Genomic DNA, 24,390 nt, shown 5'->3' with positions numbered 1-24,390 from the left:
CCTTACCACTAAATGCCAAAATTAATTGGAAAATTAGAAAACACAATGGGCCGAATTTACGAAACGCACTTAGCGAGTGTCTTGCTAACACACACATAACCCTTAAACGGTGAGAAAAACATCGTTGTACGGCACAGTTAATCCCCTGCACAAAGGTAATCACCCATCTTCATTCCAATTTAAGAAGGGAGGTAAACAGCCAATTAGTTGTGTGTGCCCCCTAAACAACCGATTAGTTGTGCTCACCACCGAAATAGAGGATTAAATATGCACGCCGCCGAAACAGCTGATAAGTTGTGTGCACCGCCTAAACAGCCGATTAGTTGTGTGCACCGCCTAAACAGCAGATAAACTGGGTGTGCTTCCGAAACAACCGAGTCCTTGTACACACCACCTAAACATCCAATTATTTGTGCGTAGCACCTCAACAGCCGATTAGTTGTACACATCACCGAAACATCCAATTATTTGTGCACACCGCCAAAACAGCCAAAGCTTTGTGTGCACTGCCAAAACAGCTGATTATTTATGTGTGAGCCAAAACAGCCAAGTAGTTGTGCGTGCCACCTCAGCAGCCGATTAGTTGTGTGCACCAGCTAAACAGCCAATTCTTTGTGTGGGCTGCTAAAACAGCTGATTATTTATGTGCGCAACCAAAACAGCCTATTAGTTGTACACACCACCTAAACATCCAATTATTTGTGCGTACCGCCTAAACAGCCGATTAGTTGGACACATCACTGCAACATCCAATTATTTGTGCATACCGCCTAAACAGCCGATTCGTTGAACACATCACTGAAGCATCCAATTATTTGTGCATACCGCCTAAACAGCCGATTCGTTGAACACATCACTGAAGCATCCAATTATTTGTGCACACCGCCTAAACAGCCAATTCTTTGTGTCTGCTGCCAAAACAGCTGATTATTTATGTATGAAACCAAAACAGCCGATTAGTTGTGCGCACTGCCAAAACAGCCAATTAGTTGTGTGCACCACCTTAAGAGCCGATTAGTTGGGCATGCTGCCAAAACAGCCGATTTTTTGTGCACTCCACCTAAAGAGCCGATTGCCAAAACAGTCGATTATTTGTGTGCACCGCCTAAACAGCCGATTATATATTTGTGTGTGCCACCAAAACAGACGATTATTTGTGTGTGCCGCCTAAACATACAAATATTTGTTTCACAAATAATTTTGTGGATTCACAAGGATTCACAAACAATTGATGTCACATGGTCTGACAAGCATATCGGATTGAGCAAAAATCTTTAAATATATATATATATATATATATATATATATATATATATATATATTTCTCTTGAACCGCTTAATCAATCGATGTGAAACTTCAAAATTATGATCTCGTAGTGATGGGGAATAAATGTTTTAAATTTCAACCAGACCGGGCATATAGTCTGACAGCCAGAATTATTTATTTTTTTGATCTGGGTTCTTTTGAGCTTATATTTTTGTTTGTTTTTCAATAAGGCTCACTTGGCTGTACCTGGTTGGGTTTGTGGGTAGAGTAGCAGCAGCTGAAACGTGAATCCTATACAGGTTCCTCCTAATGAGTTAATCTTTGGGTTTTTTTGCTTGTTTGGGTTCCTTTTGATGACTCCAATGTAGGACTGTTCCTATTTGGTCTTCCATTCGATTTGAATTCAATTAATTTTAATCCCATTCTAAATTCTGTTGAATAAAAATAAACGTCATGGGTCAGGGCTATGTGTCCGATCAAGGCGGGATGTCTTGGTACGCGGAGAGCACTGCAAAAAGATATAAAGTGGCAGTTGTACTTATCTCTATCATTAATTACTTAACACACCAGTACACAAATACACAAACACCACACAAAACTACACAAACACTACACAAAACTACACAAACACCACACAAAACAAGTCCTGGCGAGGGTCTGCGATCTCTGATTGCTCTTTTTCTTGTTTTTAGTCTGCAATCCAAGGATTTTCAGATCACTGGTATCTCACACAGTGAGGCTGAATCTTTGGGTCTCTCACTCTCTCAGCGCAGGCAGGTCTTTCTGTCGTCTACCATCTCATCTTCGGTCTAACCCCTGCTGCTCTGTCTGCGATATGTCCCCCACTCCCCCACCCCCCCCATATTTCCACAGTGTGCTCAAGGTCCGCCAGCAACCCCCCTCTGGTAAAACTACCAAAATCACGAATCACTGCTCACCTTCACTCTTTCATTCCCTTTTTTCCCGCTGTTGGAACAAACTCACACACTCTTTTCAATCCCATTCTTTCCTCCAGGTCTTCAAAACAGCTGTTCACCACCACCTTCCCCCATCTAAAACCACGTTTTTTTTAAACCCCATTAATCCACCCCAAACCCACCTCCTTCAAATTGACTCCATAACCCGGCATTGACTCCATAACCCAGTAAGTAACATCCTCCAAATGTCAAGACGGAACTCTTGGTCCAGAGTTAACTTATCCAACTAAGATATTCTAGTTTTGTATTTTTAATTAATTTTCTGAAATTTGTGGAATTTGTTTTTAACTTGAAAGTTGTGGGTTACGATGTGTAAATAAAGATGGAAAAGTCTGATTTAATGTAATTTAATTCCAGGTGATAAGGCAACAAAAGGTGAAAATTTTGAGAGGGGGTGTAGACTTTCGAAATATAGGGTGTCCCAAAAAAATGTACAACTTTTAAAATGCTTTGTTTGATCCTAAAAAAACAGTAATTTTGTCACTAATGCTTAATTTCTTGTTGCAGAGACCCTGAAGTTTATTTTGATACCAAGCAAGCACCAAAAAAATGCCAAGACTGACCATACAATGACGGACAAAATTTGTTGAACTTTGGCACCAGATGAAAAGTGTCATATAGGTGCAACGTCTTTATTCGAGATATTTCGGTATCCACTTGCGCCATGCACCAAATTTTCGGACAATAAAGTGCACCATCGCAAAGTTTACCAATGTGGGAACAATCTGTGACCTTCACAAGGGTCACAGTGGTCGGAAGAGGACAGGTCGTAGTGAAGAAAATGTGGAAATGGTGAGACAGGCAGTCGTTCAGAGTCCAAAAAAATCGATTTGACGACTTTCTGCCAAGACAAACATTCATAAGAGCACCGTTCAGAGGATCCTTCGCCAAGACATTCATGCCTTTCCATACAAAATTCAAATGGAAACGGTGCTTACTGATCAACAGAAATGCAAACGACTATACTTTGCAAATTGGTTGAGTGGCCACCGTATTCCCCTGACCTTACTCCTCCAGACTTCTTCTTGTGGGGGGTATCTCATCTCAAGGACAGGATCTATGGAAACACTAAGCTTCAGACTCTTGATCAGCTGAAGGAAAACATCCACCGAGAAATCCAGAACATTCCTCAGGAAACGTTTCCCAAAGTGATGGAGAACATGACAACGCATTTGCAGGCAGTGATCGGACAACGTGGAGCCTACGTCGAACATGTGGTCTAAAAGAAAACGACGATTCTATACCAAAATTTAAATTTTGGTGGCAATTTTGACATTGGTACAATAAACATCAACGTTTCAGCTTTCTATCCAGCCATATATATATTTTTAAAATATATGTTATGACCATCCTCTTTGCAGATGAAAAGTTGTATATTTTTATGGGTATATGTGATCGAGTCCACTGTTAACATGAAGAACAATTTGTACGTGTGTGTATGTGTGTGTGTGTGTGTGTGTGTGTGTGTGTGTGTGTGTGTGTGTGTGTGTGTGTGTGTGTGTGTGTATGTGTGTGTGTGTGTGTGTGCTTAATTTACATCCATACATGTAAATGTTCTCATTATACATGTTTAAATTATCATTAGCACACACATGATGTCAGACCTTGGACCAAGCACATTTAGTCAGTCACTAACTACATAATCGCTCACCAAGCTGGTCAGCCTGGCTGGTCTTGTCAACTCACTTAATCCGATTCCGCTTAGCCAATTGGAGTAATAAAAACACACTTTCAGGTCCTTCTGCTCTGAGGTTCAACAATGTATATCGCTGCAGGTTATTGTCTTGATCCAGCAAAATGACTCATTACCGTGAAGGAAGGTATGTTTTCACTCCTTTCTGTCGGTTTGTTTATCTGTCTGTGTGCAGGATATGTATGTATGTATATATATATATATATATATATATATATATATATATATATATATATATATATATATATATATATATATATATATATATATATATATATATATACATATACATATACATATATATATATATATATATATATATATATATACATATACATATACATATACATATATATATATATATAGCAGGATATCTCAAAAAGTTGTAGATAGAGTCAGACGACAAAAGTGGACAGGTTGGGAGTGTGGTAAGGACAAATTGATTCAACTGTGGTGAAGATCTGAATATGGATCTGGAAAAGAGTATTATTTAATTTTTAGAGTGATTCTTCACCATTGAGAGATAGAGCGAAAAACGATATTGTACTGTATCGCATGATATTTCAAAAAATATATTGGGCCCGATATGTTCTTGTGGATCAGGAATTACGTGGCGGAGTTATGCCATCTACCGAGTGCCCTTCGAGTTTGAATGTGCAAATATCTAGCGGGAGAGAGAGGAACTGTTTTCATAAATTCTGAGCACTGATTTTAGAACCGTAGTAACATATTTCGACATTTCTCTATTTTTATTTTGTGGGAAACATTCCTTGACCTGACCTGCAAGAGGTGAAAACCTTCAACGAGCACACAAGTCCAATTAATACCTACGTCGGATTGTAAACATTTATGTTTGACCAAACTTGTTCTGTAATAAAAGTGCAAATTGGAGTGTCCAACAGAATTCTAGTTTTGCTCAAAAAATTGATACTAACCTATCTGCATATGTAGCTTATGTTTCTACCCATTAATCCATAAACATTGTCTTTATCTTCCATCCCAACGTGAACAACTGTACAAATTAACAAGCTTTTCCACATAATCAAAGGATTTTTGTTTTCCTTTGATCTCACATTTCACACATTTCCATGCACCTAAATTACACATTTGTTTTATCATGAGCTTATAATGTATTCTTTTACCCATATTGTTTTTGTGCAATTAATTATCCGCATTTGCACCAAATGTTTTCTTTTCAGCCAGACGAGCCAACTTGTGAGCATCGCCACGTTTTTCTTCTCCACAGCCTGGCCCAAGCTCTGGGGTGTGTGTGTGTGTGTGTGTGTGTGTGTGTGTGTGTGTGTGTGTGTGTGTGTGTGTGTGTGTGTGTGTGTGTGTGTGTGTGTGTGTGTGTGTGTGTAACCCATATCATGGTTACCTTAGGGAAAGGGTGTCTTTTAATCCACGTCGTACAATTTGACGGGAAGACAAATCTCCGGCATGGCTGGACTTGGAAGCAGGTGCGTTTTCCTTTATTCGTTCAGCATTTCCAAAGTTATTTTTGCTCCCTTTCCCTTCCACGAGGTGCAGTCGAGGTTTCCTTTCCATCGATGGCTTCCTGAGGTGTAATACTGCACCTGTTCCCAGCTCCAAGCGGCTCTGGAGGCAAAGCTTTTTACTTTTCTGCAATGCTGCAAAGCCATGACACAATGATTCAGCAAAGTTAATGCATGATATTTAGTGTATCAGTTTCTATGCATTGGGAAATATTAAATTTGCGCATGGGATCGATTGCACATGAACACTGTTAATATCACCATCATTTGTTTCATACCCCATCCAGAGCATCAGTGCTGCTGAAGCTGTCTCTGGGCAAGGGTTACACCAGGTGGTTTGCCACGGCCTTCCGAGCACTAGTCAGAACAATAATTTGGAATTTGGTCAGGGTACTAGTGATAACTTGCCAACTCTTTAATGAAAGATACCATTGGATATTACTAATGTTCACTAGCTAGGTTATCTATCGTCTTGTCTGAGATATATAGGTATCGCGTGTGATATAATTAATTCCCACCAGCTCATGCTATCAGATGGATCTTGAAAAATTGATGTCCATCCAACTGCCATGCCTATTAAGCACCAATCTTACAGTTTATATTTGGGTTGAGAAGTGATCACAGGTTTGAAAGCTCAAAGGCAAGTGCACTATGTGGTACCATTCTGTCCACCTTCTTCGATTTGATGTACCATACTATTTTCAGATCGTCAGTGCTGCCGAAGCAGTTTATTGGCAAGGGTTGTACTGGGTGGTTTGCCATTGCCTTCCAAGCGTTATTTGTCCATTCTCTATCCTTTAAATGCTGATTGTCAAGCAAGGAAGTAGCACATACCATTTTTAAAGCCTTTCATATGACTCGGACGAGGGTTTGAACTACCAATCTCCCAGACTCAGAGTGGATGCTCCAATCATTCTGCCACCAAGTCTGGTAAGTTGGCCTTATAGCCTACTGTAAAAATTCGAAGTATTGTGAGCAAAAGGTAGATAAAGGCAAAAAGACCACATGTACAGGTAGTGCACAAAAAAATGGAAACACCAATGTGAAGTCACTAAATATGGTATTGGGCCACCACATGACCTGTATGCGCCGTGGCATAGAGTCCACCAGCGTCTGTAATTCTGCAGGAGGGATGTGGCACCATTCTTCCACAAGAAAGTCAGTCAACTCAAACCTGTTTGATGGAGGTGGAAAACTGTCTCAGGCATAATTCCAGAATATCCCATAAATTGCTCGATTGGGTTCAGATCCGTTGAGTGAGAAGGCCATGACATATGGATAACATCAATGTCATGCTCATCAAACCATTGGGCGACCACACGGGTTCCATGGATGGGGGCATTTTCATTCTGGAAGACTCTCCTCTTGGCAGGAAAGAAATGGCACAACATGGGGTGAAGATAATCACTCTGTCCCATAAAGTAGTGATTGGCATTGACCTTGCCTTCTCAAGGAATTACTGCACCTATACTCTATCAGAAAATATGCCCCACAATATTAGAGAACCACAACAACCCTTCACTGTTGGAACCAAGCACTCAGGCTTGTAGATGTTCTTTAGGTAGGCACCATACGTGCACTCATCGAGAACATGGTGAAGGATGATTCATTTGACCATAACACATTTCTCCACTGCTTGGTAGTCCATTGCCTGTGCTCTTTGCACCAATGAACTCATAAATGTGCATTGCCAGGTGTGATGAGCAGTTTGTGTACTGCAATTGACTATGGCATCCTGCTCCGTGGAGTTCTTGGCAGACCGTTCTTGATGAAACTCGCTGCTTGCTACCCAGGTTGAAATTTACAGTAAATTGGTCAGCAATTGCTCACCTGCTTTGCCTTGAACTTCAAATTAATGCATGGATACCACAATCCGGGAGTATGTGCTTCCACCCACTGTTGCCCTTTGCTGATGATATCTATCCCTCAGAGTTCCATGCCGACATTACCTTGAGACACCGTTGCTCATGAAACATCAGCAAGTTGAGCTGTCTGTGTCACTGAAGCTCCTGCCAAATGCAGAAAAAATATCACCCCTTTTTCAAAGTCACCGAGCTCTCCTCTTGCAGCCATTCTAGCCATAATTTTCAGCAAACAGGCCTGTGCAGCATTTTTATACATGACCCGAAGCATGCTGGGATGTTATTTGCTTCATTATCACATGAGCCACACCTGTGTGGAAGCCGTTGCTTTCAATATTCTTAGGTTCGCTTAGGTATGGGAGCATGCGCCAGAGCAGCGCGTCACTACGTCCACTTTCCATCGGTACTCCAGGGGCCTCCTTCTGGCCATCCCCCAGGCAGATGCCTGGCACATCCCCGTCTCGTTGAGATGCTGATCAACCTGCTGCAACTACGAGGCACACGGTCATCCTATTGGCCTTCGCCACTCACAAGGCTCCCCCGCTGAGAGATATCTGGTGAGCAGGATCAGCATCAGGAAATTGAGTCATACGTCCATAAAGCCACAGCTGATGCTCACAGACTAAACAGGTAAGAAATCTCATTTGAGTCTCTCTCAGAAACTGCTCGTTGGACACAAAGTCTAACCAGTGATAACCAACGATTCTCTGAAGAGACCCGGTACCAAAGGAGTTAAGTCTCCATCTCAGATCATTTGTCAGAGTCCGAGTCTCACATCCATAGAGCAAGACTGGAAAGCCGTTGCTTTCAACATACTTGGTGTCCCTCATTTACCCAAGTCTTTCCATTTTTTTGTCCACTCCCTGTATATCCATTTAAGATGCGAATAAAGTATTTTTTTTAAGAATCTGGATGTACTTTAGGTAAGCACTTTATTATTACAATACCATTCACCCACCGCACAGCTAAGAATGATGTGAGTGTTATGATTTGGTTTTGTGTTATCATTGACGTTAATGCTTCACGAAAGGTCAGTGGTCGGGTCAATTTATGACAAACAACCACCAAACCCACAACAAATTGTAACAAAAGGTTTCTCAGTGGTTTTCATTCCTACTGGATATACTGATCAATAGAAAAAGTCTACGAAAATCTGACATCCGGAAATGGGTTAAAACAGTCATTTTCAAGATGGCCGCCACCGGGCTTTGCAATAACTAAAACAGCTCTAACTTCTTCAATAATTGTGATAAAAAACATAATTGTTGGTTCCGGTCCATGGTTTTAATGGATCAGCAATCCACTGGTGTCAATAAAATTTAGATCTGATCAGTATTTAACCTGAAATCCAAGATGGCAGCAAAAGATGAAGGGCGTAAAATCAATAAATTATCTCTATATGTCATCAAACCTCTGTTAGGCAATCACCCAACATCTATCAAATTCTAACAAAAGGGTTTTCAGTCTTCTCTTACCAGTAATTATATGTGATGCCAGAATTGAAAGACATGCATTCATCCTCTCGAAGATAAGCACAAAGCTGAATGCATTTTCACCTTTCTCCTCTGATCCTACATTGAGAAATATCATAAATGGTATCGTGGCAAGCGAAGACATCAACGTGCATGAATATGAAGTTGTTGGGATCAAATTCATCAAGAGAATGATTGGACAACCTGTGTTTTCCTTTTCCATCAAGAGCACAGAGAAAGCAAAGACCCTGGGAAATTCTAATGCTCTCCAGGTTGCTCCTCACAGAACCATCGACTCCAGTGTGCTATTCCAGCGATTCCTGGTGGTATCCCAGATAGGTGATTTGTCACTTGAGGACGTGATGAGTTTTGAGCTCAGTCCATACCCTCCATCCCTCTTTGAGGACGACAAGATCTTGAGGAAGGCCGACAAACCTTAACTCGCTCAAGCCGTCAATGACCACTGTACCAAGACACTGGCATGTGAAGGAGTACCTGACACCACACCTTCAGCACACCTTAAGACTGAAAGGTATGTTCTTGATGGTGGATCCTTGCTGCACAAGCTCAAGTGGAAGAAGGGAGATACATATGGCAAAATAGCCAGAGCATATGCGGACTTCACAACAAAACACTATGGGACAGCAACTGTTGTCTTTGATGGCTATGGTGCAGGCCCTTCGATAAAGGATAACACTCAGCAGAGATGGGGACAAGTCAACAGCTATCCGACTGTGAACTTCACTGGAGAAACTGAATTTGATGGAAAGAGAGATGAATTCCTATCTGTTGGCAGTAACAAGCAACAGCTGATCACCTTAATATGTGATCAGCTGAAGAAAGTGGGCTGCACAGTTATTCAGGCTGAAGGGGACGCTGATGTGGACATTGACAAGACAACCGAAAACAGCACAATTCTGCATTCCACCACACTATTTGGTGAGGACACAGATTTGTTGATGCTTTTGCTCCATTACTGTATACCAGATGGAAAACCACTATATTTCAGATCAGACAACCAGTCAAGAAGCAATCTGAAAGTATATGACATCAATCGGATGAAGCATCTTCTTGGGAATAAGTTGTGCACTCAACTATTATTCCTGCACGCCTTCACAGGATGTGATTCAACATCTCGTGTGTATGGCATTGGGAAAAAAAATCAGTCTTTCAGAAACTCATGGAAGATGATCAAGGCCTCCAGTTGTGTGCAGATACATTCACTTCGAGAGGCGTCAGCCACGCTGAAATAAAGAAACTTGGCAGCCAAGCGATGGCCGTTATATTTGGTGGGGAGAGCACAAGTTCTCTGGTAGCCATGCATTACAAGATATTCACAAAGAAGGTCGCTGCTGCTAAGTCTTTCGTGACACCTGAACGACTTCCCCCAACGGAATCTGCCACCAAGTTTCATTGTCTCCGAGTGTACTACCAGGTCATGGTTTGGATGGTGAAGGAGGGTGACCTCGATCCTCTGGACTGGGGCTGGGGACTTGAAGACAATCGATTTATACCTATCATGATTGTTATGAATGCTACACCAGACACTTCCGAAGATGATACACTGCAACTGCACTACAGCGTGTGACACACCCCATTGCAGCTGCAGAAAGAATGCGCTTCCGTGTACGTCTGCATGTGGATCATGCCAAGTGACGTTTTGTGACAATCCACTAAATCAAGCCTCTGAGGAACTAGAGGACAGTGATGAGGACTGAAATTGTAACCTAAACTGCCATTATGTAATGTTCACAAATAAATGTTTCAGTGGCACCAGGTGTTCAGTGATTTTGGTTCAGATGGGAAATTTATTGATTTTTGCACTCTTGAATTTAGCCACCATCTTGGATTTCAGGTTAAATACTGATCAGATCTAAATTTTATTGACACCAGTGGATTGCTGATCCATTAAAACCATGGACCAGAACCAACAATTGTGTTTTTATCTCAATTATTGAAGAAGTTAGAGCTGTTTTAGTTATTTCAAAGCCCGGTGGTGGCCATCTTGAAAATGACTGTTTTAACCCATTTCCGGATGTCAGATTTTAATAGACTTTTTTTCTCTTGATCAGTATATCCAGTAGGAATGAAAACCACTGAAAAACCTTTTGTTGCAATTTGTTGTGGGTCAGGTGATATTTTGATCCGACTGCAGTGTAAGTGATAAAGTTCAGGCTCGGGTTGAGGTTCTTGTTAGAACTACATTTAGTGCTTGGATAAAGACTAATCTTTTGAGGAGACATTGTTAACACAAAATTTAATGCTCGAGTGAGGTTCAATGTTTATATTAGGTTTCGAGTTAGTGTTAACACTGAGGTTGATTCTGTGGTTAAAGTTGACGATGAAACTCTGGATCTTCTTCTTTCGTATGTAACACATGGCTGTGGGTAGAATCATTTGCTGGATGCGCAGCTGTGCCAGTAATGCTGTGCCCCCTTAGACTAGAGCAGGAATTTCTAATTTATTTAGGGTGCCAGTGATAGTGATAGCTTGCCTAAGCTTCGCAAAGAACACCGTGGGATCTTTAACATCCACAAATTATTGTTGGCAGACTGGTCACCCGGTTTAACGTCCATCTGTGGAACAGTACACACAATGATGCATCACCCTGCCTACGAAACACCAGGATGACAGTATACAGCTGGGCCAAGATCCAAATCCAAGCTAGACAGCTCAGAGGTAGGTATGCATATCTCTTAGCTATCGTATTCATTCCAGTAAAAAAAAACAACCTCTGTTCATAGGTAAGAGTTATGTTAGCTGGTGATAGTGCTGACGTTAGAGTGAGGGTTTATGATAGATTTAGAGCCAACGACCCAATATATAGCATTATGTCATAATATTGTGGGATCCATAGATTCATGAAAAACGAGAATGGCACTCAGTGGAGTGCATACCTCTGCAATGCAATGCCTGATCCATGAGAACATATCGAGCCTAATACATTTTTGAAATATCATGCTATACAGTACTATATCGTTTTTGGCACTATCTCTCAATGGTGAAGAATCACTTTTAAAATTAAATAATTCTCGTATCCAGATCCAGATTCGGATCTTCACCAAAATCGAATCAATTCGTCCTTGCGACACACCCAACGTGACCACCAAGTTTCATCTGAGTCCGTCCACAACATTTTGAGATATCCTGAACACAGACAAACAGACAGAAAGGAGTGAAAACATAACCTCCTTCACCTTCGGTGGTGGAGGTAATTAAATATTTCCCAGATACTTGTCCTGTATCGTGCAATGTCATATCTGGGTGCTCTTCCTATGGCAATGATCATATGGCCTATCAATCTTACAAACGTCATTACAAACGGTCATTGAATTGGAAAATAAATACTGTCAAAAACAAGATGCAATAAAAAAAAAGGAATCAAACACACCTGTTTTGTAGAAAGATGATGCAGGAATACCATTTTTATTAATTTTGTTTTTGGGCTGTGCCTGCTGCCCATGAGCAGTATCTGAGAACCTGCGGACACCAGTCGCGTCAGTTTCCTTGGATGTATCTCCCAGTAACTGTAAATCCCCTGCAGTACCATTCACGATAATGTGTTCGCCATTAACCACTTCCTTATCCATTCCTGTATCTCCGATTGGTGCATCTTCCTTGTCGTTGCAGACCTGAGAAGGTAAAGAATTGAAAGTTGATTACTGGGATAGATAACATGATTAAGAAGCATATATTTATATCCTGGAGCTCTTTGGTTCTGAGGTCACAGTGAAAGTCTGGATTTCACGACAACCATCATTTGTTGCATTCGCATCAGCTGAGTTCTCGTGCAATACATTGTAGGAGATTAATATGACAATCCCATCTGCAGTGTTCAAAAAAAAAAAAATCATCCATGACATATTAGGAGTTCATAACAGTGGGTCTCTGGGCTGGTACCTTGTACGAGTCAAATGGGCTGAATCATCTCCCCTCATTAGAACTCTTTTCTGGATTATAGCTTTGAAAAGTGCACCATGAGGCTTCATGAATACGAAGTCTCCAAATCATTTCCCCGTGATTTCTAACGAGCTTTGAGCTGATTTATTGCTTTCCACCTCATAGGAATGTGCAAATGTTTCCATTAGGGTTTCAATTAAAACACTGATGGGCAAAGAACGAAGCCGGGTGGGTGGTATGAGTCGGGGTGTGTGTGAGTGGGTGGGTGGTATGAGTTGGGGTGTGTGTGTGTGTGTGTGTGTGTCAGGAGAGGGGCAGCCCGGTGGTGGAGGAACTGTGGTATCGAACATACCTTACAAATCATTTTCTTGTTCCAACTAATGCGCTGACTAACTTCATTTCTTAAGGAGTGAATCTTCACGGCTCCGCTTTAATGCAAATAGAATGTGAAATTTTTATGCTTTTTAATTCAACATCGATCAGCTTTCTTAAAATGCGACTGCAAGTGGTTTTGGAAAAAAGTATGTGAAAGCCCGTTAATGTAATGACAAAACCACCGCGAATTTGAACACACAAATTCGTCATAGTGCAAGACAAATTCCATGAAATTGTAACTCATCAATCTTTTTCTTCTTCCTTTTTTTGCCCACTCACATTCTCATCGAGGAGCTTGTACACAAAAAGAAAGATGTAGATACTTATACATTAATACCAAGGCCAATGTAAGAGAGTGGATATTTGGACACAGTGCAGTGTATTGGGATTTGAATAACTATTAGCCTAATGCTAAGACAGGAACAAACAACGTATCGATCGATTGATTGTTTAAGTCTCAAGACCCCTTTATCATTATATACCCCAAGTACACAGTTCTTTGATCTAAAATGAAAAAGTACGAAAGCTCAGTTACCAGGCTTAAATAATCATTTCATAAGACTAAACGACTAAAATCACACAGCAATCCATACAAGCATCATGCCGGGAGAAGGGTGACCGCAAGAGGCAAATATAGCTCCATTTGATATGAATCAAATATGAATGAATTGTCTGATTCATTCCTTAGAGTAATCAGCCTCTGAAAATAAAGTGAAAAAGAGAAGCCCTTGAACTGATAGCGTTTGAACGATGTGTGTGCATTGCTGCTTTAAATGGAGGAAATCCACCTCGGTCAGGTGAGCCGTTCTCTAAACAAGGTGTGCTTACAGTATATCCAAGAGCTCGAGGTAATTTTTCTGATGCAATTTTGTGAGCTTGATTTATTGTCATTGCATAAAGAGATTCGTTGCAAGGGTGATCTCCGGATGATCTTTCCAAAAATGTCCAAGAATTGACATTTTCGGAAGATTATAAAGATAATACAATAGGGAGGCTGAGCCTTCCCTACAAAAGTGGAACGTCATGACAAGGAAGATGAATGCGGACATAACGAAAGGCCAATAGCTCACTTCTTGTCTCATGTCAGGAAGGAAATACTGCGGCAAAATACAGACGAACATCATCTAATTTGTACATACACAATTTTGAATTCTTCACTCTATGTTCAGCCATTGCATAGCAATTACACACCAATTACATGGCAGCTTGTGAAACGAATAATCATTACAAGTATTATGGATGGCCTTTCTGCACGATAATGAACTATGACAATTTATTTCACCTCGCTCTTGACATCATTTTATCCCCGTCCAAGATGCATTAGAATATTCTAAACATCTTTCCCTGCCCGGCGCGTACTTGCAATGCAGATATTAAATTTAAACAGCGCGTTCAAGAAAGCGTTGAAAATGCTCTTGTACGCGACTGGTAGGATGGCAAAAGCATCTCTTTTGGGAGACACAGTGTCATCGTGTGATGTAAACAAGCTTGTTGAATGATATGTCAAAAACCATGACAATGAAATGGACGAGATTAAAGTAGGTCAGGGTGTGGTGCATTAATGGATTGCTAACATGTCGACGTGCAAGTGAAGGCCGAGTCAGTAAGAATTGTGTTACATGGAAGAGGGGTGGGGGCGGGGGTCCATAGCTGGACTATGGTCAATGTAATATGGTTCATTTGTTTTGAGTAGGTTACATTGCCACGTTAAAGTGACCTGTAAGGCTAAGTTGTATTTAATATGTGCACCATCAAGGTGGTGAGTGGTAACGTTAAAGATAGTCACGGTAAGGTTGTGTAGCGTAAAACCTCTTGTTTGAAAGGCGAAGCCAGATGTAGGGTTTGTGAAACAATGGCATGAATAAAGCGCTTTAGAACATAACGAACTGCCATCACATGTGTATGGGCCATGGTGGTGAGATGTGCTGTAAAATCCCGGAAGGGTGGAAATACTTTTGCTTATGGGCATGCCCCACAGGGTGGGATGGCGAGAGCAACGTTCCACCCACTCCGGCTGGCAGCCAATGATGGGACCCATTGCTTGGGGAGGTGGTCCCAAATGCTGTGAGGATCAGACGGAGGTGGAACACAGGACGACAGAGTGCAATCGATTCTGCACAGGAGAGGAGACATACCAGTTCTGACCTCTGGGGATCATCGTTTGAAATTCGTGCCAGATTGCCTTAATCTCTCCTTGCTTGTATTGCTTCTCGCTTGCAAAATATATAGTCAGGCAGAGAGTTTCGGATCCAGAATGAATCCAATTGAGATTACCCCCAACACGAAGGGTACTATGCTTAAATTGGGGGTTTAAACAACAAAATTACTCACACTATATATTTTCAACATAAAAAGTAATTATAGTGAATAAATCAAAATTTTAGGTGACAATAATTATGTTAATTATTGTCTCCTAAAAGAGTTGGACCTTTGGAGAGGCAGCATCCTTTTCCCCTCTCTCTTTGGCCACCTCGCCCAATCACCATACCTCTCCGAATTGCCATTCTCTGACCCTGTACACAAACAGCCCTGTGCACCAACAGCCCTGTACACCAACAGCCCTGTGCACCAACAGCCCTGTGCAGCACCAGTCGGCAAAGGCCATACCGGAACCAAAACTAGCTCGTCCCTTGCTCAAGCCCTCACTCGTTCCCCATTGTTGTGCGAGTCCTGGTATTTATTTTTGTTGCCACAGAGGGTTATTTCTCTCCTTGTACGTAAGTTTGCATGCCCCTCATTCCTAATTATATCTGTCGATTGCTTGGTTCTTCCATTTTATTGATGTCGTCTAATCTGCCCTTATCGCCAAATTTCTTTTTCTTTTAACTTTCAGAGTACCAGCCTGACGGACGATCTTGTTCCAAGCATGCAACACACATTATTCTGGCACATACCATTATTTGGGCAGTGTGTAGGCAACTGACAGCTCTGTATACGCAAAAAAAAATTAACAACCTGGGTTACGTGCATGAAGCAAAAACATACCTACTGCTTGTAATTCAAAACACCTCACTCCACTGGAAAACATGGGGGCAGGAATACTGCACTGTAAATGGTGGACACCAGGAGGTGGGGCTACACTACATGATACACATTTACATAGAGAATTTGCGTCCTCCCCCCCCCAACCCCATCCCAAGACCACCGGCAAAGATAAAAACAGCCCTATGCATTAATTAAGATGTAGCAAGTCTCGATGTAATTGGCAGAGAACTGTAGGAGTCGTCGCACTACAGACAAACAAACACACAAACACGGTGACCGAGCTGTTCGGGTTAAGGATGTGTCAACCGTTCCATGAATTATAGGAAGGAGAAACCGCATTTTAATTACAAGAAACGTCTTCCTGCCTTTTACCTCCCACACGTTGCACCGTGAAGTTTGCTGTTGGATTGGAACGATCTTTGGGGTTTTGTAAATGAAAAAAAAAATTTATTGAACGCAGTGTGAATTTGGTAATCTCGGTGATCTTCAGCAACAGCAACAGCTCCTGTCATGACGGGTGATGATAGTCAGACCCATCAACATAACAATATTTTTGTTGTTGTTGTTGTTAAAGGGAATATGTAATTGTGTACTAAATTTGCACATTCAATCAATAACAGGACCCACAAGCTATAGGGACAACCATTCACAAACCCCTCTGAATGCTCCAAAATGATGGACCACGATGTTCACTCCATCAACTGTCAATTAATGTCGATTTATTACCAGGACGTCAAAACATCTGTCATTTAATTACCAGAAATTTTTTTTTATACATAATGCACCTGATTTTGAAGAAGGAAATAGGAAGCTTCATTGTAAAAAGGCAAATAAAGTGTGAATTGTTCCATCTGTTCACCATAGGTCAAATCCTAAGTGGTCGAAATATTAACTACAAATGTAGAAACTAGTGAAAAGCCTTGAATTGCAAGCCCCTTTATTTTTCCCATTATGGGAGCTCTATTTTTGAACCCGGCAATCCCCATTGCTTTTATATCGTGTCCTTGATGTGCAAACTCTTTCAGAAGCTTTCACAAATGCAGAAAAACTGTCCTGCGGGCAAGCTTTATAAGAATTGATGCTGGCCTCCTTAACCGCATGATTCCAGTGAAGAGCAAAGATTTCTGGAAGGGGCTAGTAATGGATGGCTGAGCAATTTGATTAGGAAAAGAGCGCATAAAGCTCTGTAGCAGGTTATGCGGAGGAGAAGAAAAAAAAAAACTTAAAAGCAAACTTCAAACAAATGAATGTCGGCAGAATATGGAATCTTAAAAAAAAATAGTGCGCCTGACAATAAATAGCAAAAGGTCAAGATCATCACGAGTCTTCAAGGAGGATTAGCTTCTCGTGAGTTTGGATTTTGATTCAACATTTACAGGGAGAAGGTGCATCAATCTCAGCTTTTTCCAAAGGGAAAGCAGCAATTGCTCAAGATCCTTAATTAGGGGTGAAGGAGTGTAGGAAGAGACTCAGAGTTGTAGGTAAGACAATGTAGAAAGTTTCAGTTAAAAATGACATAAAACGACTGCATAGAATAAAAATAAATACACAGCTTTGACAACATTAGTCATTAGGTGTTTACGCCAGGACCTGGATTTACAGATTTACTGATCACCATTCATAAACTCTCATGTTATTCAAAGGTAGCATTCCAAAGGTTTTATAGATGTAACCACCTCTGCACTCAGATTGTTGTAGTTATGAACTAAGCTTACAGCAAATGACCTGCATTGCTTTATATAGGATGATCATGGATGGATACTTACGATGAAAGAGATGGTCTCCTGTTTAATGGAGACAAGTGTCGGGGGCATTCCACTCTTGTAGGTCCTCTGGCCTCTCTCAAACTGCTGGATGGCACATGCGGCCTGCTGAAGGATACATCGATGGCTACAGAATGCCGAGCTTGCTGCGGGTGTATTCCTGCAGTTAGGCCCGAGGCATTCCGCAGACCCTGGCGCGAACTGAACAACAGGTAGAGTGGGTTGTGGTGTTAAAGGGTTGATAGTATTGTCAGTTAAAAGCTAGATGTTGTGGTATTTGTGAGTAAGCATTAGTAAATGCCTGTCAATTGACGACTAAAATTGACAGTTACATATTATTAGTTTCGTTTGGCGTGGATCAGTAATTTGTAAAATAAACTGCTTGATGTAATGAGCAAATTTTGACAGTATTGTACTGTAATGGCAGTATTGTACTGTAAACTGCCTGGTGAGATTTGTGAAGGTGCTGGAATGTTCTCAGACAAAGCTTCCAGTATGGACAATAATCACATTTTCTTGAGTGCATGGGATTGTTCTGTAATACTATATAAACCCTCAAGTGAGAGGTGTAGAGAGACGGGTGACATGTGATGAGACGAGTGTTTCGATCGTCCCCGTGCCTGATTTAACACTGATGAGTGGACGAAGTATTAATGTCCAGAGAGGTTGTTAATGCATGGAGCCGATTATAATCAGGTTAATTAAAACTCATTAATATTGTGTATCGGGAAATAATTCCTTTGAGCTCTTCAATCATCCTGGATGGGCCAGCGTATGAGAGAGAACACTGTGACAAGACTCAATCTTTCAACAGGTGAACACGTGTAACTTGAGCCAGCAGGACAGAGACACTGGGCGGATATAACTCGACGCGGGAATCGTTGTTGGACATTGTATTGTCTGTGATGGTGAACTTACTCATTTGACTTTGTATCTGTTTATTTGAAATACAATTTTCAAAAACGTTACACTGTTGATGTGATCACTGCAACGCCACTCAGAAGTCACAGACCCCAACTGAGAAAGATCCAATTGAGTGGTATCTGACCAGTACGATCATTCATACACATGAGGCTCAAACATTGGATTGCAACCATTAAAGGACAAGCTGGGTTCGGAACTACAAACAACTTATGTACACGAAAGGGAAGGAAACCCCAAGGTAGTATACCCCCGGCAAGTATAAATATACATACATTTATAACGTTTCAGGTCAAAATATTACATTCACATTAAATAAATACCCAAATATCCCTTCTGAAAAGTCTTTGGATATTGCATTGCAATCAGTTCTGATTGGTGGGCTTGGGATCATAGGATCCTGAGTTCAAATCCCACTCGGCTGTTGAATTAATACCAGGTGGGGATGACTCTGCATGTAATCTTTCCAAGGTTGGCAAAATGAGTATCAGCTTGCTGGTATCCTGTGTGGCAGTGGCAACACGTCCAGGATTGTGACCGATAGCCAAGGAGACTGCTTAAGCAGCACCAACGCTCTGCATAGAGTATGGACCCGATGGATGGACGGAGTTCTGATTCATGCTGGTGTGTGAACAAACTACTCATCGAGGATAGGTTGTTGTGAAACCAATGACAACGATTATTTGGTTGTTTGTGTTTCGAGCACAAAAAACTTATGAACTCATGTTTCGCATAAGATAATTTCAGAGAATCCATCATTTACATCAAAATTAAGAGGGGCATTCAAAAAGTTATCCGAACGAGATAATGATAATGGTCCAAGAAAAGCCAACCATTTTAATTTTTCACTTTAAATGTGTGTGTATATAACAATGAGTCATTAATTGCCATGATTATTCCTACATCGTGAAGTTGGCCGAGTAACGTTGTTTACTGAATTCTTTCACAAATGAGCTAGCATGGCCTGATGTTTGAATATTAACTAAGTTAGAGCAGGAATTTGTAATCTGGCCAGGGTGCCACAAAATATTCCACATACTCTTCATGAAAGACACTATGGGGTCCGTAAGCTCCAGCAAATAATGCCAGCAGATGGGACACCCAGTTTAACATTCATCCACGGGATGGCACATACACAATGATTACTCGCACTAAGCCTAGTGTTGGCTCAGTGGTTAGGGTGGCGGCTTGGGATCCTAGGGTCCTGAGTTCAAGCCCTGTCGGCCGCTGAATTAATACACCAGGGGGTTGACTCAGCCTGTCATCTTTCTGAGGTCGGCAAAATGAGTACCAGTTCCAGTGTGTGTACTGGTAGAGGGGCACTGCATCAGTGACACAGTCACGCTTCAAGAAATGATAGCTACCCCGGCAGTTGAGCTGCCATATGACAACCACCTTTACTCGCACTGCCTGTCAAATACCAGGGTGGCAGTTTATAGCTGAGTAGGGATTCCAATCCATTTGAGACAGCTTGGAGGTGAATGTGCATACCTCTAGGCTGATATATATGTGTGTGTGTGTGTGTGTGTGTGTGTGTGTGTGTGTGTGTGTGTGTGTGTGTGTGTGTGTGTGTGTGTGTGTGTGTGTGTGTGTGTGTGTGTGTGTGTGTGTGTGTGTGTGTGTACAGACCTAGAGGCATTGGCACTTACCTCTGACCTATCTCACCTGAGTTCAAATCTCCTCGCGAGCCTGAAGTCACCATGGTATTTTGAATACAGGGCGATTCACCAACTGTGTACTAATGGATGAAATCAATTGGACAATCATCAAGGTTTGCTGAATTCTAATGGAAGCAAGGAGAAGCTGATGTTTCGCACGTTAACCGTTCTTCCGTCCATTAACCCTTCATCACTTTGCTCTGACAAAAGGTTAACACCAGAAATATCAGCTTCTCCATGCTTCTGATGGCGGCTATCACACATCAATCAACTTCCTTTCGATTTCTTCAATTTTTAGTTCACCTAAACTTTAGTCCGGTGAGCCTATGCAATCGAGCAATGTCCACACACCATTTTAGTCATTATCGCTTGAACCAAACACATGATTTCGATGAAACTTGACCAAAACCTTTATCAGGCCAGTTGTGGGGTGGAGTCAGGCCAGCTGTGCAGCCAATGGGTGTAAAGCATCGGGGTGGAGTCAGAGGAGCTGAACACTGACCCATGTATAATATGTGATATACTCCAAGTCTAAAAAGGGCATAACTCTGTGAAAAAATGACAAAACGCCATGAAACTCGAACTTATTCTGTAACTTATCATAATAAAGGCAGGTACTGAGTTTCAGTTGAATATGTTAAAGGGTATGGGGAAAAAAAGTCTGAAAAAGCACAGGTGGGACAGACAGACAGAGCAAACCTATAGTCAGTCCCCTCTGGTGAAACCATTAGGGGATTAATAGTATTCAAATATCGATGTTTCTTGGAGGATTGTATGAGGCTCCAAGAGCATAATGAATACCCCACCTATCGTAGTGTACTGAATAAACATCAGACAGAAAACACCAATCACTTGATTTAATTAAGCATGCAAAAATAAATGATTGTGATTATTCTTTCACAGGCATTGAGCAATTATTGTTTGAAGATTCGAAAGTAAGAACGGAAAATTTACCAAAGGAGTTATTTGTAATAAATATAATTTATTCACCGCAGCGCAGTAAAAACGTCCGTCAGTTCCACGGATGCACAATCGGAATGACAAGCATCCGTGGGAAAACGATGAGAGCATCACGGAGACATATGACATATTCTATGTGAGAAATCAAAGTCATTTGTCAAGGACGAAGACAAGATCGAATGACTTGAAAACGAACACAAGTTAATAAAATAACTTCATTAATGCACTTGGTTGAGATTTATTTGGTGCTCAAGACCCAATAATGTTGTTCATAAGACCCAAGCCCACGCACACCCCAGCATTGTTCGGAAATAACAAAGAATTATTGTGTGTTGTCAACTGGAATAAAGTCCAGTTTTGGTCACAACATTTGAGAAAGGACATAGATGCCATGAAAATGGTCCAGCACAGAGCGAACTAGAGGGGGAGCACTCGGTAGAGTGCAAAACCTCCGCCGCCAATACTGCTCGGTCACTCAAGTGAACCTGATATCATTTTCATTCAATTTGACGTCAACAGTGCTCACAGAGTTATAGTTTGCAACTTTCCCTTTTACTTTTAACTTTTACATACTCAATTCATTCGTCATAACTCGATTCCTTGAGACAGAAATTGATTTTACGTGGGTATATCCACCTGAAGTTCCAAAATCAGCCGCAATTATAATTTTGGCATGTTTTTTGTTGGAAATCACATAACATGTAGAAATGCAAAATAATAAATCGAAATTTTGTTGAAAAAAAAAAGTTGCAAAATTTTTTTTTCTCTTCCAATTTTTTTTTTTTTTTGGGGAGGGGGGGGGGGGGTTGGAAATCACTTAAAACATGTAGAAACGCAAAAAAAAAATTCAAATATTTTTTCAAAATGGCCGCCATAGCGGCCATATTGGACTTTGGGCCAAGTCCAAAATTTAATGGCATGATCGTTGGACCATACCTAACCCCCCCCCACCAAGTTTCATGGAAATCCGTCGAGGAGTTTTTCCGTAATACTGTTCACAAACAAACAAACAAACAAACAGAAAGGGGTGAAAACAGTAACCTCCGATCTTCGATGGCGGAGGTTAATGATACCTGGACCAGCTGGACTTAGCAATGAGGATCAGCTAAAGGAGACAGGACTTTATTCATTACAAAAGAGGCGATTACGAGAGTATCTGATGGAGATGTTTAAGACATGAAGGGTGTCGAGGGAATACGAGAAGAAAAGATTTTCAGCAGAATGGACAGCGATTTCAGACCAGGGACCATATCTTGTATGAAGAGGAGAGTTGGGACGACATTAAGACATTGGTCTTTCATTCATCGGGTAGTTAATACATGGCGAGATCGACGACATTGAAAGAACTGTACAAGCGATTGTTCGAATGAATCGTGAGTAGGTGTAGAGAATGAACGTGCTGATGAGTAAGTGGCTAGAATGACATTGTCGGGAATGAGTGCACCTAATGACAAATGGTGGCCAACGAATGGACATCATCTCAAACGCATGGTACGATTATTAGCCGTTTAGTCAAATGATGTGTCAAAGTGTTTGACAACATTTGATCGAAAGCACTGAACGGAATCCCAAACGTACCGAAGGTGAAGGTGCAGCAGGTTCGTTCGCCTTCCAATGCCGCCCTCTGCTGCCGGTGCATTGACTCTCAGCCTCCTTCGAGCTGCAGATGTCGCTCTCGAATTTGTCTTCTTTTCTGTTGGTATTAAGTTAATTTAGTCATTAAATCCTGTTTTCCATTTGCCAAAATTGCTAATTACAACAATCTATATGCCATGCTGTGTACAAATAAATACCTTATTGATTTGGGGTTAGACCCAAATTCGTCTGAATCCTTTTGATTGACGACTGTATGATCATACCCGACATGAGTGGATTCAAAATTTGCCGTCTCACCCCCCAACCCATGTATGACCATGACTGGTGTTCCTTCCAAAAATGTTTTCATTTCTTCGATTGTTTCTAACATGTAACTGGTGGCTGACCGGCTTTGTGTTTGCATCATTGTTCCGAGTGCTGCTTTTGGAGGTGATGCAGTGCCACCTATAGGTTATGATAGGAATTTGGCCACGATACCAGCAGTAATTTGCCTTCTCTTTGCGAAAGACAGTTAGGGACTTTAACCTCGCCAATCTAATGCCAACAGACAGAATATTTTGCTTAAAGTCGATCTGAGGGACGACACACTAAGTGTTGGACCAGAGGTCGAACCCTCCTCACAGCGCGTGCTTTCTGAGCATTTATCCAGTTTGGAATTTTTTTTATAATTTTGTCCAAAAAAGTTGCACGTAATAAGAAATGTTTCCAGTTGGTTGTTCTGTGAGACTGGCGTACATACATGTTGACCAACGACCATCTTCCAGCCTACCCTTTCTCTGGGTGTTGAATGGATCATGTAGACCTAAAAGAATCGTCCAATCAACAATTAGAGGAAGGGCATACTGTAAGGTGGTGTTTATTCACTATCTGTGATAGGTTGGTGTGACCCACAATGACCTAAAGTTACCAGGATGGGCAAAGGTCACTACTAAGTTTTCCCTCCTGAAAGTTTCCTTCTGTATCCATCTTGTTGACCCCTGCATCCTTCCCTGCCCTCCATTAACCCCCACAAAAGTTTGTCCAGGTCTGTGTCTATCTTGACCTTCAACTCTGCCGTTGGTGTTTCCCCCCTCTCTCAACTGATCCTTTTGTCCTGCTGCATCCTGATCCATCCAGTGTACTAATACCAGCAAAAATAACCCCAAAGCACTCAAGGAAAAAAAGTGTTCAAATCCGTAATGAACACCTTCCCTTTAAAGTATGCCTCAATTCACCTCTCATTCGATATCGTGATGCAGTGAAACACTTTGGAATCCGTAACCTTGCAATGACTGTCGCGATCAGGCTTCTCTATGTTCCACCTTTTACAAGCTTCCCTGATCATCTCAATCATCAAATAACAATTACTTGCTGATCTCTTTGTGGTACCTGGTTAGCAGATCTGTCAAAACAAGGTGTCAGAGTCCTCTGGCTTTTCAATGTTCAAGTAACCGAGCTCTTCTCATCACCGAAAAGGTGTGTAGAG

At 41.4% G+C, this 24,390-nt stretch overlaps 1 protein-coding gene across 2 annotated transcripts in view; it reads right to left on the bottom strand.

Moving 5' to 3' along the window:
- The window catches only part of LOC147020403 (uncharacterized), a 112,046-nt gene that overhangs the window by 28,815 nt on the left and 58,841 nt on the right, over window positions 1–24,390 (bottom strand). For both annotated transcript variants that reach the window (XM_085895724.1, XM_085895725.1), the window contains exons 5-8: window positions 22,908–23,022; window positions 17,794–17,991; window positions 12,159–12,399; window positions 5,316–5,568 (exon numbers count right to left, since the gene is read on the bottom strand). In XM_085895724.1, coding sequence (XP_085751850.1) covers window positions 5,316–5,568; window positions 12,159–12,399; window positions 17,794–17,991; window positions 22,908–23,022 — 807 coding nt within the window. The remainder of the gene's footprint in view (window positions 1–5,315; window positions 5,569–12,158; window positions 12,400–17,793; window positions 17,992–22,907; window positions 23,023–24,390) is intronic.

Source organism: Eptatretus burgeri, chromosome 9 (assembly GCF_056783735.1).
Source record: "Eptatretus burgeri isolate ZD-2024b chromosome 9, Ebu_testis_v1, whole genome shotgun sequence".
Classification (NCBI taxonomy): Eukaryota; Metazoa; Chordata; class Myxini; order Myxiniformes; family Myxinidae; genus Eptatretus; species Eptatretus burgeri.
This window is presented reverse-complemented; position numbering and strand designations above follow the sequence as displayed.